General features: G+C 37.9%; 1 protein-coding gene across 2 annotated transcripts; it reads right to left on the bottom strand.

Moving 5' to 3' along the window:
• Positions 1–8346: 8346 nt before the first annotated feature.
• On the bottom strand, positions 8347–14006 carry LOC109110810 (metastasis-associated in colon cancer protein 1-like). 2 transcript variants are annotated; one of them, XM_019123741.2, is made up of 5 exons: positions 13820–14006; positions 12597–12763; positions 9934–11984; positions 9657–9845; positions 8347–9452 (listed from the first exon to the last, which is right to left on the bottom strand). In XM_019123741.2, exons 2-5 carry the CDS (start codon positions 12712–12714, stop codon positions 9213–9215), a joined length of 2598 nt encoding a protein of 865 aa, XP_018979286.1. In that variant the 5' UTR covers positions 12715–12763; positions 13820–14006; the 3' UTR covers positions 8347–9212. The 2 variants fall into 2 exon arrangements, with proteins under 2 accessions (XP_018979286.1, XP_042628264.1); XM_042772330.1 differs by lacking the exon at positions 12597–12763.
• Positions 14007–14210: the final 204 nt, after the last annotated feature.

A 14210-nucleotide genomic window follows, 5' to 3' on the forward strand; every position in this document is an offset into this window, starting at 1 on the left:
TTACCTATATCCTGAGTACCGCCAAGTTGAGTGCTGTTGGGCATCGTTGGGTGGGTGAATTGGCCGACTTTCATTTTACCATAAAATATAGACCAGGCAAGACAAACACTGACGCTGACACCCTATCACGGTTCCCAGTGAAGCTCCAGGACCACATCAGAGAGTACTCTGAGGTTTTACCTCCAGATGTTGTGTCTGCCATATGGCAGGGAGATAAAGCCCAGAGAGAAAGAGAAGTACCGTGGGTTGCGGCTCTTCAGCTGGGCTCCACTGATGATAATATGCTTCCGGCCAGTATACCCTTGTTTCCTCCAGAAGACATTCGAGCTGCCCAAAAAGGAGATGCTTCCATCGTTGACGTGATTGCATTGAAAGAGAAAGGATGGAACCCCAATGACAAAGACAAGAGACTAATGGGACCCACCACACGACGACTCCTACACGAATGGAATAAACTTCGACTTGAACAGGGGAATTTTATACAGACAAACCGGACAACACAGACAGCTGGTTCTCCCTGATTCTCTGACGTCTCTTGTGCTCAAACACCTTCATGATGACATGGGGCATGTCGGCGCTGACAAAGTTACCCACCTGGCAAAGGCAAAGATTTTATTGGCCTTTCATGCAGCGTGACATAGAAGATTATGTCATCAGCTAGTGCCCATGTATTAAACAAAAGCGGCCTGCTGTTCCTGAAAAGGCACCAATGGGCTCAATTACAACGAGTGTACCATTTGAGCTACTGTCTGTTGATTATCTGCATCTTGAACCGAGTAAGGGTGGCTACGAGTATATCTTGGTTCTTGTAGATCATTTTACTCGTTTCGCCCAGGCCTACCCAACGCGGAACAAATCTGGAAAAACGGCTGCTGAAAAAATTTTCTTTGACTTTATACCACGCTTTGGGTATCCACAAAAGCTTCACCATGATCAGGGTCGCGAATTTGAGAATAACTTATTCCAGCGGCTTCAGCAACTGGCTGGTATTACCCATTCTCGAACGACACCCTATCATCCACAAGGGAACCCCGTTGAGCGCTTGAATAGAACACTGCTTCAGATGCTACGGACACTGTCAGAGGAAAAGAAATCTGAATGGAAAGACCACTTACCACACATAGTGCATGCATACAATTGTTCGAGACATGAAGCCACAGGGTATTCACCATTCTTTCTCCTCTTTGGAAGGGCCCCACAGTTGCCCATTGATTTGATTTTTAACCTGGATCCTGAGCCACAGACTGAAACCCGTCAGGAATTTGCACAGAAGTGGGCTTCCCGGATGCAGGAGGCATACAAGATCGCCTCTGAACATAGTAAAAAGAGCTCTGCAAAAGGGAAAAAATACTATGATCGTGGTGTCAGAGGAAGTGTGCTTCAGCCAGGTGATCGTGTGCTTGTACGCAACCTATCAGAGAGGGGCGGGCCCGGCAAACTCCGTCCTTACTGGGAGAACAAGGTTCACCGTGTTGTTGAGAGGATGGGAGTTGGTCCTGTGTATCGAATTCAAGCTGAAACTGGTGATCGCACTCTACGTGTCTTGCACCGTAATCTTCTGTTGCCTGTGAATGATCTGCCCATTGAACATAATGGAGAGGACAATCGAACACCGAAACAACAAAGGCAGAGGCAACATCACAAGAACAGCCGACATCACAGGTCTGATACCTTAGAGCACGACTCCGGTGATTCAGGGGACGAGGAAGAATATGCTTGTAATCCCAGACCAGTCCCAGTATATGAAAGGGGAAAAGCCACTCTCAAACAGTCCCATCATGAGCCAGGTAGTGATCTACGAGTAGCGGCACCAGAGTTTCATCCGGAACACCATAGAGCTGAGCCAGATAACCCTAAAACATATGAGCAACCACTCCGGTTTGTGACACCAGAATCAGAGCAAGTACTGGCTGACCTGTTGCCATCTCTGGAAACTCAGGAACAAGTAGACGACTACATAGCTGGAAGAAGTAGTGAGGATACTGACCTGGGAGTGGAGCCGGTTGCACAGCCAATGAATGGGGGAAGACATCACCCTGCGGAGGTCAGCACGGGCAGTAAAGCCAAAGGAGATGTTCACATATAATCAGATGGGACAACCCACATACCTACCTTGGAGACCAGGAGCGAATGTAATGCACACCTGTGTACTGTACCCTATTCATACTTACCCTGTCATACCTGATGTCTCTCACTATCCTTCTCCACTTGTGTGGGCATATTAGACTTAAGAAAGGACAAATGAGGCAGGACTGTTGACATTCAAAATTAAAAAAAAAAGAATGTTCTTCTATTCTGTTGGGTTAGTTCTGGATGCCCGGAGGCATCTCTTAAAGCAGGGGAGAGTGTAAAGGGTGTTAAAATGTTTATTCAATAATTAATTGAAAACTGATACCTCCCTATTTTTTTTTATGTGAACACCAATAGTTCAGAATCAGTTAACCGCCACGCCAGCGGATGGCGCTTGAGCGCTCCTGTGAAGCACACTATAGAGACTAGTTTTTTCCCGGGTGCGACCTCAGAAGTAAACTGACGCACCAAAGGAACGACACTCATTTGTGTCTGTCTCTTTATTTATTCACAGGTAAAATAATATGAACTTTAAACATTCTTCTGATTGTTCACATGACTATAGGAAGGTTTAGGAACGTAATTGTGAAGTGTTTTGATTAACTTTGTCATGCTCTAATGTGTTTTATGAAAATTGAATTAACTCAAGGGTCTTAAATGCAAACGGATTTATTGTTTAGTAAATGCATTCAAAAGTATTGTTATACAGCATTGTGGTGATGTTGGAGTGCATTGGCAGTGCAAGGGTGTGTGTTATTTTTGTGTTTTAATTGAGTAGTTGAGTATATCTGTTGCATTAACAATTCAATCGCCATTTTGAGTGCTTTGCGCACAAGCTTAATGAATGACACGAGTCAATCTGGGAGAAGTGGTGTATGTAAAATGGTGTTGGATTTTAGTTTACACATTCTGTGTGTTTAAGTGACACATTTGTCATCTTTCTAGTAATAAGTGACATTTATGTGAATCTTTATTGATTTATTTTGTACACACTCTTCTTTCCACATAATATGTAAATTATATATTGCCCTTATGTGAAACAGGCTATGGAATGCAGGTGTGTATGTATTCATATATCTTATGTGTACACCATAAGTTAATGTGCAGATGAAGTTATTTTTGTATGTAACTAAAGAAGTGTTTACAATTACTAAAGTTTTAAGATCTCAGAAGTAAACTGACGCACCAAAGGAACGACACTCATTTTGTCTGTCTCTTTATTTATTCACAGTGTTTTCACAGATACACAGTGCTTCACTGCCTGTGTGTCCTTTGTTGCCAGCCCAGATATCCCCTAGGTCTGAGGCCGGTAACATATACAAGACTCATTTTTTTATGATTTTTTTTTTGCTTTTTGACAAAAAGGTATTTTGTAGGTTGTTTGGGTTGATTTTGAGATTTTTTTTGTGTGCAGTAGGTCTGTTGTTTTAAAGGGATATTCCACCCAAAAATTAGAATCATTTACTCATCCTCATGTCATTTCTGTCACATTAAGGGTCTGAAGAGGGATGAAGGTAGACAGAGAAGGTTAAAAATAAATACTTGGTTTATTAAACAGAGTGAATACAGGTGATCCACAGAAGAATATCAATGAAACAGTTGCACTTAAACACATTCAACACCAGAAGGAACTGAAGAGCTTATGTAACGAATAGAGTATAAAACAACTTCGATCTAATTAATGAATAACCATGATAACTAGATAACAAAGGCAGGTCAAACAGGAACTGACTACAATGAAAATGACACCAACTTCTAACCTGTCTGCATTTCTTTCTTCAGTGAAACACAAAAGAAGATATTTAGAAGAATGTTGATAACAAAACAGTTTTGGGTCCCATAGACCTCTGATTTTTTTTTGGAAAGGATTTATTGTTTGTTTTCCATCATTACATAAACTCCAGATATGTGGCCCACTATCCACACTGATGTGCTCAGACCCCCCCCACCACCCCAGTGAGTGTGACACTGCACACGTGATCCGGTAAAAGGGTCCTGCGACAAAGGCAGTCACATCCCATTAATCTCAGTTTGATGTGCCTCAGTGCTTGTGAAAACAGAGGCTCTGATACTGCTGAGTATGAGGGCTCTGTGCTGATTTTACCTTCAGGCACTTCTCACATGCTCTCTGAAAACTGCAGCACAGGATGAGAAACCTTCATTAAAAATGTGTTGAACGGTCCCACTGTATTTTTAAGACTAAACAAGCAAGCTAAAAAGGTAGCTGGTTAAGTTATTAAAGACGCTTTAAAACATGGTAACGAGGTTGAATCAGTAATGAAAAAAAAATTTACTTGAATAAAACCGTTACCATTTTTTTATGTAATATAGAACAAATGCTGTGTACAGTATATACTCTCATTCAGTATTTTTAATCTCTTTTTTCATTATGCTTCTTAAATGACTTCTCGGGCTGCATTTTTAGCCTTTTACTGCTTGGAAATCATTGCTTTTTAAATAACTGCATTTTTTTTAAAGGTGATTATACTTTACAGTGACCTGTTAGCCAAGTTTTAGGAAAAGAAACTGCACTATGCTGGAGGTCACTGTGTTGAAGCAGTGCAATGTGAAGCCTGCTGTTTTCCCTCTTAGTCCCTCTGAAGTGTAAAGCCATTATGTTTTCCAGTCATTACCCTTGTTTTTCTCATTAACGTGTGGTGTCAAAGGCACCATTGTGCTCTACAAGTTCAAAACTGGGTGGACATGCAGCACATCACCACACAATACGTATGGAGAGTAAACTGTATATTCATTATGAAAATACCGTTGGAGTTTTATGACTTTAATCATTTGCATGAATTTTAAATGCATTTTAGGCTTCCTCATACATCAAGATTTTTCGAAACAGTAATTGAAGGAGTGAATTAAAATGAAATCTAAAATAAAATCTTGATTTTTAGTAGTTTTGGATAGGAGTGTTTCTAGCCATTATCAGTACTGGGGCACAGAAAAAGTGTGCCTATATTTTGTTACTTTTTCAAGTTTTGTTTTCTACAATGGACTGTAGGTAAAATTTCACCTTATCCAGCACTGTTTTTGTTTTCTCTCTTATAAAATATCCCACTGTTTAGGTTTGTGAAAACACTGCAAATATTCTGTCTGTCTGAATGAATCAAACTGAATCACACAAATCAGTCCCTTTTTCAAACTCATTTGATCAAACGTGTGATTTATTTGCAAATCTACCTTTGCTAGTTACTGCACAATTCTAAACAGCTGACAGAAAACATAAAATAGTAAAAATACAGATAAATATGGACATGTCAGTTTTTGACAGATAAGTAGGTTAGACTTTTTTTACCATGTGATCTTAGAGTATCATTATGACTCAACAGCAATTAGCCTCACTAAAAAAAACGCAGAGTTTTTTGTTATGAGTTATGTACATTGCTTAATAGGGTTGCTTTGGGGTGGCAAGTAAGTCTTCAGCCAGAGAGTGATGGTCTTTTCTTTTTATTCTCAGGGAGAACTGGACACTCTCAATGGAGCTTGCTGAACTAAAACCATAATCACAAAGGTATTCACACATTGAACTCATCTGTGCTTACAGAATCATATTCATCTTAGCCATTCATCTAAATAGTGAACACCTAACTAGCCAAAACTCCATAAAAGACTTTTATTCCACCCAGTTTCACTGTTGTTAATGACCTTAATTCTTACAGCTGAATTGGCTTTTTATGTATTGCTCAATGGATGCCAAAGGTGAGCTGCACGCAGAATGGAACAAACCAGTCCTTGAAAATACCTTAGCTGCTTTGTGAAGTAAAACGTACCATTTATTCACATACCAGACACTATGATGTAACACCATACAGCAGGAAAACAATGGCTAAGGCTTCTCACCAAAAACTCAAAGAGCAGTTAACGATGTTTGGCAAGGCACAGGAACTTTCTAGTATATTATTAGCTATTTTTTATTTCTTTCACTCTGAAAAACACTCTATTATTCCCAGTTTTATCAAGAATAACCGGGCCTCTGGCTCTTTTAGTAGATCTGCTGAAATTAATATGTATACAACTAAACCTTTAAAGAAAAAAGGTAAATTCACTAACGTTTTTGGCATAATGTTGGTGTTCTAATATAGTATATTATTACCAGTCACTTACAAATAGGCGCAGCACATGAAAAAAAAAAAAAAGAAACACCCATCGATTGTGTACCTTGGAATGCATTCAGATTTAAACATCAAGTCATGTCCAGGCAAGCTTCTTAATCACTTTAATATTTTATAAACTTTTCTAAACAGATCTATCCAGTTGCCATAATGTAAATAGCATTCCAAGCAAACAGTCAAGGCCATGGAATAAGAAATGGAATAAGCCTACAATTGTATATCTAGACAAAATTATCCAAATGCAGACTGAATCTTTTGAAATGCATCTTACTTATATTTAAAATTAGTCCTGGACTAAAGAGAAGTCATAAAACTAGGTGGGATAAATCAAAAGGTGTAATAAATGACAGTTACATGACAAGAACATAATGTAAATTAAGCATGTTTGTAAGCATGTTGAGTATTCAAAATTTAACCTCTTAACACCCGAGAAAAAAGTTTTAGGAAAAGATTAGTTTTTCCATGTCTTTACATTGTTTTGAACATTAAAAATAATGTAATTTTTAAAAAAAAGATATTTCATTCAGAAGTTATGCTATGTCCTCGGTAGAGAACATAGGGACTCAATTTCTAAAAAAAATAAATAAAAAGACATGGATGAACATGCATAGGCAAAAACAATTTTTTTTTTTTAAATCAGTCTTTAGTTTTCAAGATATTTTTTCACCTAACTTTGTAAAAAGATGATTCTCAACTATGTTATAACAGAATGATTCAATATACCGTTTTTCTTTCTGCAAAATGTGTGTAAAATGACCAAAAACGGGTTTTCTCACTATATACAATGTATCTATAAACTTAATCTAATTTGCATATTAATGTGTTTTTTGGGCAACATGCAATGAAAAAAGAAGTTTTATAATGTGAGTAATAATTAGCAAGGTTTTCATAATAATATATAATGTCATAGAATATTGAAATATAATTTATTTCCCTATTCATTTGTTATGTCTCCCAAGGTCATCATTTACTCACCCTCATGCCATTTCAAACCAGAATGCATTTCTTTCTTTTGAACGCTGGCAACCAAATAGTTTTGGGTGATTTCCACAGTATTTTTTTTCCTCCATACTATGGACAATGGGTTCCAAGACTGTTTGGTTAACAACATTCTTCAAAATAAGCTCCTTTGAGTTCCATAGAAGAAACAAAGTCATAAAGGTTTGAAACAATGACACATTTTTCATTTTTGGATGGACTATCTCTTTAACACACAGAACTTTTCTCAAGAAATGTCTGCGTTTTATTTGGGTGATTGTTAAACTTTCACATGGTCTACAGTTTGCAAACTTCACTCTAGACACCAATCACAGAGCTCTAGTTCCTCATCATCGCATGCTGAGATTGGGACTGGGCCAGTGTTACCTGAAATAACACTGTGGGACAGAAGACCACTCAATTAAGTCCAGAGATTTGGACATCAATCACAATAATATCATAGAGATGTGAGATGGCTTGTAATCGTCGAATATTAATCAAAGAGTATGTAGAGGGATAGCTCATCCAAAAATTCATCCACAATAGCAATGTCATCATGCAAACTTCACTCTAAACTAAGTGGTAAATGATGACAATGTTCATTTTTTGGTGAATTATCCTTTTAAGGCGAAAATAATCTATTTCTCAAAAATTTTCACTTATTAGTTCTAATCATGACTTGGTAAAAGACCAAATTCAGCTTAGCCAAGCAGAACTTTTAGAGGGTGACAATGAACACTGAATCTCTTAGCAGGATAAGCTAAGGTAAACACACAAGTTAAATAAGCAACTGATACCACAGGAAAAGGTGAAGGATATTTTAATGTGCTATCATGTTTAGGGAAGGTTGGGAATTTGTAGAAACTATGTTTGTGTGTGACTGAGAGAGCTTGAGATCTCTAAGCAACGGACAGTACTTCACATAGTTTAGCATGGCTGAAGGCTAATGAGCTTTATCAGTATCCTGTTTTGTAAACGAGGCTGTGACATTGAGGTCATTAGAGAAACCACTGGTATCCACATAATGGCATCATTTTTAAACCAATGAAAGGAAGTGACAGATTTAAGCCAGAGTTGCACATCAATGCAGACATGTGTATGATATGCTGCCTGTTGTGCATTTCCCATTCAATCAAATGATAAGATCTTTTAAACAACATTTACTCAAGTGATTTCAAGATTAAAATACTTTAAAACATTTTTATTATCATCTTTGCCCTTTAGTATCGAGCTCCTTCGTGACATTAATGGTTACAGTTGAATTATTATGACAAATCTCAAAAGTGTTTTAGCATTAAAAATACAGCAATACAAAATTGATTTTTAAAGACTGTTCCAACACAGAAAAGGTTTGCAATTATACAAAGCCCCTTAATCTTAAACACTGTAGTTAGTACATTTAAAATGACAACTAGAAAAATCACAAAATATAAAAATAGATCAATACAATTTTCCAGATTCATACAGTATACTTTGAGTATAACAAAGATGTGACATTGGATGTTAAACCTAGTATAATGGTCCATCCTTGGAGAGTGAAATCAATATACTGTACACTGACACTGACAATTAATAAGTCACATTCCCAGAGGGCCAGCATGTATGTAACACATACCACACACAACTTCAAATATTAAAATATAAGTACTGATAAAGACACTTACGATACAAGCAAAACTGCTTAAAATAAAGAAAGGAGGTAACCTTGAGGCAGTTCATATAGCTAGAATGAAAATGTTTCAGATTCCATCTCTATCACAATTAACGAACAAATCTCCTATTTCTCTTTCCACCAACAACCCTTAAAAGCATTAACATTGCATAAGGGAATTTGTAACAACTAAAGTCTTTTAAGAATCAGAGAGCAGCTTTCACATTTTCATTGTCACAGTGAATACACAAATAATATACAGACAGGTATACAATAACATATATACAGTACTTTTCCAAAGAACAGATGCCATTGAGGGTAGATGCCACCTTAGTCGATATTTATCATATCAAAAAAATATGGCACAGCTTTTAGTATGAATTTAGCATTGTCACCTAAATATGAAGTGCAGGTGCTTCAAGAGTCGTCTCCAAATCTCTGAGGAAGGCGGAAGCCCTTAGGACCTCCATGCAGTTGACAGTGATGAGAGCTCCAGTAATCGCTCTCCACTGCTTGGTCACTGGGCTCTTCATCTTATCCAAGGCCAGGTGAAGGTCCTGGATCATATCCCTGTAGCCGTCCCCGTACTGCTTACTCCAGGCATACAGGAAGTCATATGCAGGCTTCCACATTGACTATTGAATGGAGTAAAAAAAAAAAAAAATCAAAAGTATATTTAAAAGCTGACATGACAAATGTTGTGACTGGGATTGGATTAGACCTTAATCTGTAGATCATGTCAATGATAACTGAATAATATAATATTGTAATAAACAAGGTATTTAATGATTGATAAAAAAAAAAAAAATGTTACTCATACGTTTTGTATTTTAGCTCACCTGGGCACTAACTTCTCCATTTTTCCCTTTGTGTGGTGCCTCATAAGCAGCAATCTGGGCATTGGTGAGCTTCCCAACTCTCTCAGCAAGTTCCCGCCATCGCACTCCCAGCTCAACTGCTGTGGATAGAATCACTATATCCTGGATGAGATGGGCTACTACACCTTGAACATCCATCTTTAACAGCCCCTGTGGGGAATATAAATCATTAATAAAACTAGTTTTCCTCTGAATTTTGTTGTACACATACATTTATGTCAGAATAAAATATGCATACATTGATAAGCTCATGTTGGAACTTTTTCTTGATCTTCTCTGCATGACAGTCTTCCTTGAGCTTTTCTAGAACACAAGCCACCTTCTCTGCCTCTGTTTCAGCATGTCTCCTGGAGATGGCGTTAATTGAGACCTCTGAGTAACCGAGCGCCTCAGCGAAGGTTCTCCAGGACTTGACGTGGTCTGTGACCAGAGTCTGGATAGCAGAGTACATGTAGGTAAGTTTTTTAAAAGGAATTGTCATATTGTCCAAGAGGACTGATGTGGTGAGCTTAATTCCAGTGAAGTCGATGACTTGATCCTTGGTTATGACCTTCAAGTTCTTGCAGTGCACCAAGCCAACTCTTCCTCGAAGAAAGCCAATGTACCATTCCTTAACCTTCACCTGACCTAGAGATCTAATAGTTTCCTTAGAAAGTAAAGCAATCGTATCACCTTTAAAGTATTCCAGAAGATATTCCATTCTCGGTTGTCTGAGGATCGATTTCATTGCTACCCCATACCAATGCAAATCTACAGGTCTGTCCTGAAACTTCTGGGTAAGGATTTCTGAGATTGATTCCTCAGGAATGGGCGTGGAACGAGTCACTTCCCTCTGCCGATCTGCTCGTTTGTGGTTGTGTTTTTCTGACCTCAGAGGGGCAGCTTCAGGGGAGGTAACACAGAAATCTCCCAAAGTGAGACTCTTTGGATCCTTCACTTCAATGCTGAGTTTGAAGGGACGCATTTCACCTCCACTCACCTTGACCAGATCTAATGGTAAATGGAGCACTTTTCCTGCTTCAAGCAGATCCTGCTTTACCTCTTTATTCAAATCCTCTGGTTTCACTTCGAAGTTTGAATCTAACACTCTAGAAGCAATATGAAGATCTTTTAGGCCTTGTGGGTTGAACTGATGCTTTCCCCAAAGCTCCAAGACAACAGGGGGCAGGTTCCTGTCACCTCTCTGGACATCAGAGAAAGGGAGCCTGGGAGGAATATTATCATGGCTCGATATAAACAGCACCACTTTGAGCGATGGGTGTATGTGCTTGGGACCATAGATGGCCACCGTAATATGTCGATCCAAGTAATCCCATACTGACATAGCAGGTTGCTCCAGAACAGTGGCCTCGGCAGCAGTTATGACGTACATGCGTGGTTTTAAATCAAAAAGCTTCATCTGTAACATGTCATTGTATATGTAGCAATCTTTTATCTTCTGATAAGGTCCCTCTTTCCTCTGGGAGACCAGACCTACAAATGAGGTCAAGACATGGCTTGTGGGGTCACTTTTTACTTTGGCAGCCATTCTCATCTCTAGTGAAATGCTCCCCGAAACATTATGGTTACTGAGGCTGACCTCTAAAAGAGGGCTCAGAGTTGTGGTGTAGTTGTTGTTTATTCCAGTGGGAGGATCAAGGAGTACCCTGAGGCCGATTTCTTGGATCTCACCAGGGGGAACATGTCCCTGAGGAATATGGGCAGTGATATTGGAGTCTGGCAACTGCACAGAGCCTCCGTTGTGGTCAATCTTGCAGAAGATTTGAATGTCTGTGGCCTGAGTCTGGGCCCATCCAGGACTTTGTTTCATTCGGCTCAAGTCCAAACAGGACCTGGTTAGCTGCCTATGACTCAACCAAGCCATTTTGTAAGCTTCTCTGTCATTCTTCAACCACTCAAAATCAGGATTCATGTAGGGTTCTTGAGAGTTGAGTCTCATCGTTCTCTTGTCTTCCTTCTTCTCAAGGCTGTCAAGTATATCTGAGGCACTTCTCCACCTCCCAGATCGGTTTAAATTGTTTTGTCTGGGTGCTAAAAGATGAGCAAAGTTTGTTTCATCTGAAGATGTGCTGAGTGAGTCCTCATTAATACTGTCAAACAAAGATAGGGGATCCTCTTTCAACATGGACACTCCAGAGTCGTAGGTGCTGGCATGTACGATTTCATTTAAGAATGGATTTGACCTGCCCAGCTGATTCCAGAAGGGGTTGGTAGTTTGTTTTGGATTTTCAATTTCATTCGGTAGGACGGGCCACTCTGAGGTTTTCCCCATCTCATAACCGTAGCCCCCTAAGAGAAGAGAAATGATAAAATATCATAGGAGAGCCTAGGAAAAAATTCCTAATATATTTGTTAGGACAATTAGATCAGATTGAATAGTATATTTGTGACCCTGGAGCACAAAACCAGTCTTAAGTCGCTGGGGTATATTTGTAGCAATAGCCAACAATAGATTGTATGGTTCAAAATTGTAAATTTTTCTTTCATGCCAAAAATCATTAGGATATTAATTAAAGATCACGTTCCATGAAGATATTTAGCAAATTTCCTACCTAAAATATATCAAAACTTATTTTTTTGATTAATAATATGCATTGCTTAGAGCTTCATTTGAACAACTTTAAAGGCAATTTTCTCAGTATTTAGATTTTTTTTTGCACCCTCAGATTCCAGATTTTCAAATAGTTGTATCTCAGCCAAATACTGTCCCATCATAACAAACCATGCATCAATAGGAAAAAAGTACCCTTGTGACTGGTTTTGTGGTCCATTGTCACATTTGTGAAGCACATATAACATTTTGAAAAATATCTTCACATTATTAACAAATGCATTAAAATAGAATGGATGGATAAAGTAATGGACAGAGAGAGAGAAAAAGCTAATTTTTTGCATACTTACCATGAAGATTGTTGTTGTTGATGGTAACATTCTCGTCTATATCTATCAGTGTCCCCTCCGATCTACTTCGAAGCAGATTCCCTGCACGACTGTTTGACTTTATTTTTGCGGCTGCCATTTTGAATATCCAAGATCAAATGACAACAGTTTTTTCTCTAATGTCAAAGCTATTTAAAAAGAATGAACAAATTAACATTAGAAAATCAAATTTAACACTCTTAAAAATAAGTTTTTATTTGAAGCGGTATATTAAGGACTGCTCTTATCAAGATCTTTTTTGCTGTATTATAGTGTTCTTGAGTTGCCTATATGATTATTGGAGATTAATTTATTGATGTTTCATTATATGATCCAGTATATATGCAAGATCCAGTATATAGATTTGAAATAAAACCATTCTTTGTGTCAAAAACGATCTCCTTGAATTGGTTTTATACTAGTGTAACCAATATCATTCTACAACAGTCTAAGAAATCATCTAAAAAGTCACTTTCTTGAACATAACATATAATTTATGTTTTTCACATATATTCATCTTTAATTTCTTATTAATAATTTGAGTGATGCATTGTTTATTTTAACAGTAAACAATCATTAACAGACGTTTACAAATAAATAAGTCAAATTTTATGCATAAACAGTCTCAATGAATCAATCAGTGAAACTTCTCTTGTTGTTTTGACTCATTTCTCCTGTCATAAGTCTCTGAATCACTGTCCAGTATCCTCTCTGTCTGTCAGTCTCCGGCAATGACTCATTAAATATGTATTATGCAGTGGTAATGCATGAAAACAGGTCTGTCTTGTATGAATATCAGTGTCTCTTTTACAGAGCTTTGTCTCCTTGGTGAAGGGCTGAGTACTCTATTCAAATCAACACGCGCTAACACGCCCTGCATCAGCCACGTCACAATACACCTGTTTGTTTTTTTTTAAGGCATGCAAACGTCACCCCATATTAAAAACATAGACATTCTATTCTACTGAGAGTTTCTCTATTAAATAAATACATGTAATAATGTAAGGATTAGCTTATTAAAACGTCATAAGAACACACATTCCACGCTGCTCTCCAGCATGCACACACAATTTATTTAAATCAAAACACGTTTAAGACTTGATGAGGTCAAAAACTTTTTTTTTTATAGTCATGCTTAGGTTGGACAAATAGCCTATATAACCTAAATAAAATATTTTTAAACTATTTAAACTTAAAACACTTACCTGGAACATGGTAGTTTCAACACTCAGTTCTTACGCGAACTTTTTAATCGTCGGGGAGTGTCACCAACTGTACACCTTACACTTCTGTGTGCCTCTATCTGCTTGAACGGTGGAGAAGTGCATACTGGGATACGTAGTACTAAACAGTCAAACAGTTGTGTTGAACTCCATTCCCAGGCTCTAAATTAGACTCCACCACCCACAAGCCTTCTCTTTATGTGCGCAAAGAGCGTTGCAACACCTGAAACTGCATGGACAAAGTGGTTTCGGTATGCAAATTAATGAGAGGAAAAACAAAATGCTTCTATATAGTTTAAAAATATAAATTGAAAAAAACTACAGCACTTCACATTTTTTTTTCAGGAAATAACTTTCTTTTTTAAAACTCAAC

This window comes from Cyprinus carpio, chromosome A16 (genome assembly GCF_018340385.1).
Source record: "Cyprinus carpio isolate SPL01 chromosome A16, ASM1834038v1, whole genome shotgun sequence".
Lineage (NCBI taxonomy): Eukaryota > Metazoa > Chordata > Actinopteri > Cypriniformes > Cyprinidae > Cyprinus > Cyprinus carpio.

What these genes read in the sequence shown, in the direction of transcription:
- LOC109110810 (XM_019123741.2), bottom strand. Translation starts at nt 12,714, where the DNA reads ATGGCAGCCGCAAAAATAAAGTCAAACAGTCGTGCAGGGAATCTGCTT. An exon ending in CAACAACAACAATCTTCATG is followed by an intron (nt 11,985 to 12,596) that starts GTAAGTATGCAA and finishes CTCTTCTCTTAG; the next exon opens with GGGGCTACGGTTATGAGATG. An exon ending in TCCAACATGAGCTTATCAAT is followed by an intron (nt 9,846 to 9,933) that starts GTATGCATATTT and finishes TATTCCCCACAG; the next exon opens with GGGCTGTTAAAGATGGATGT.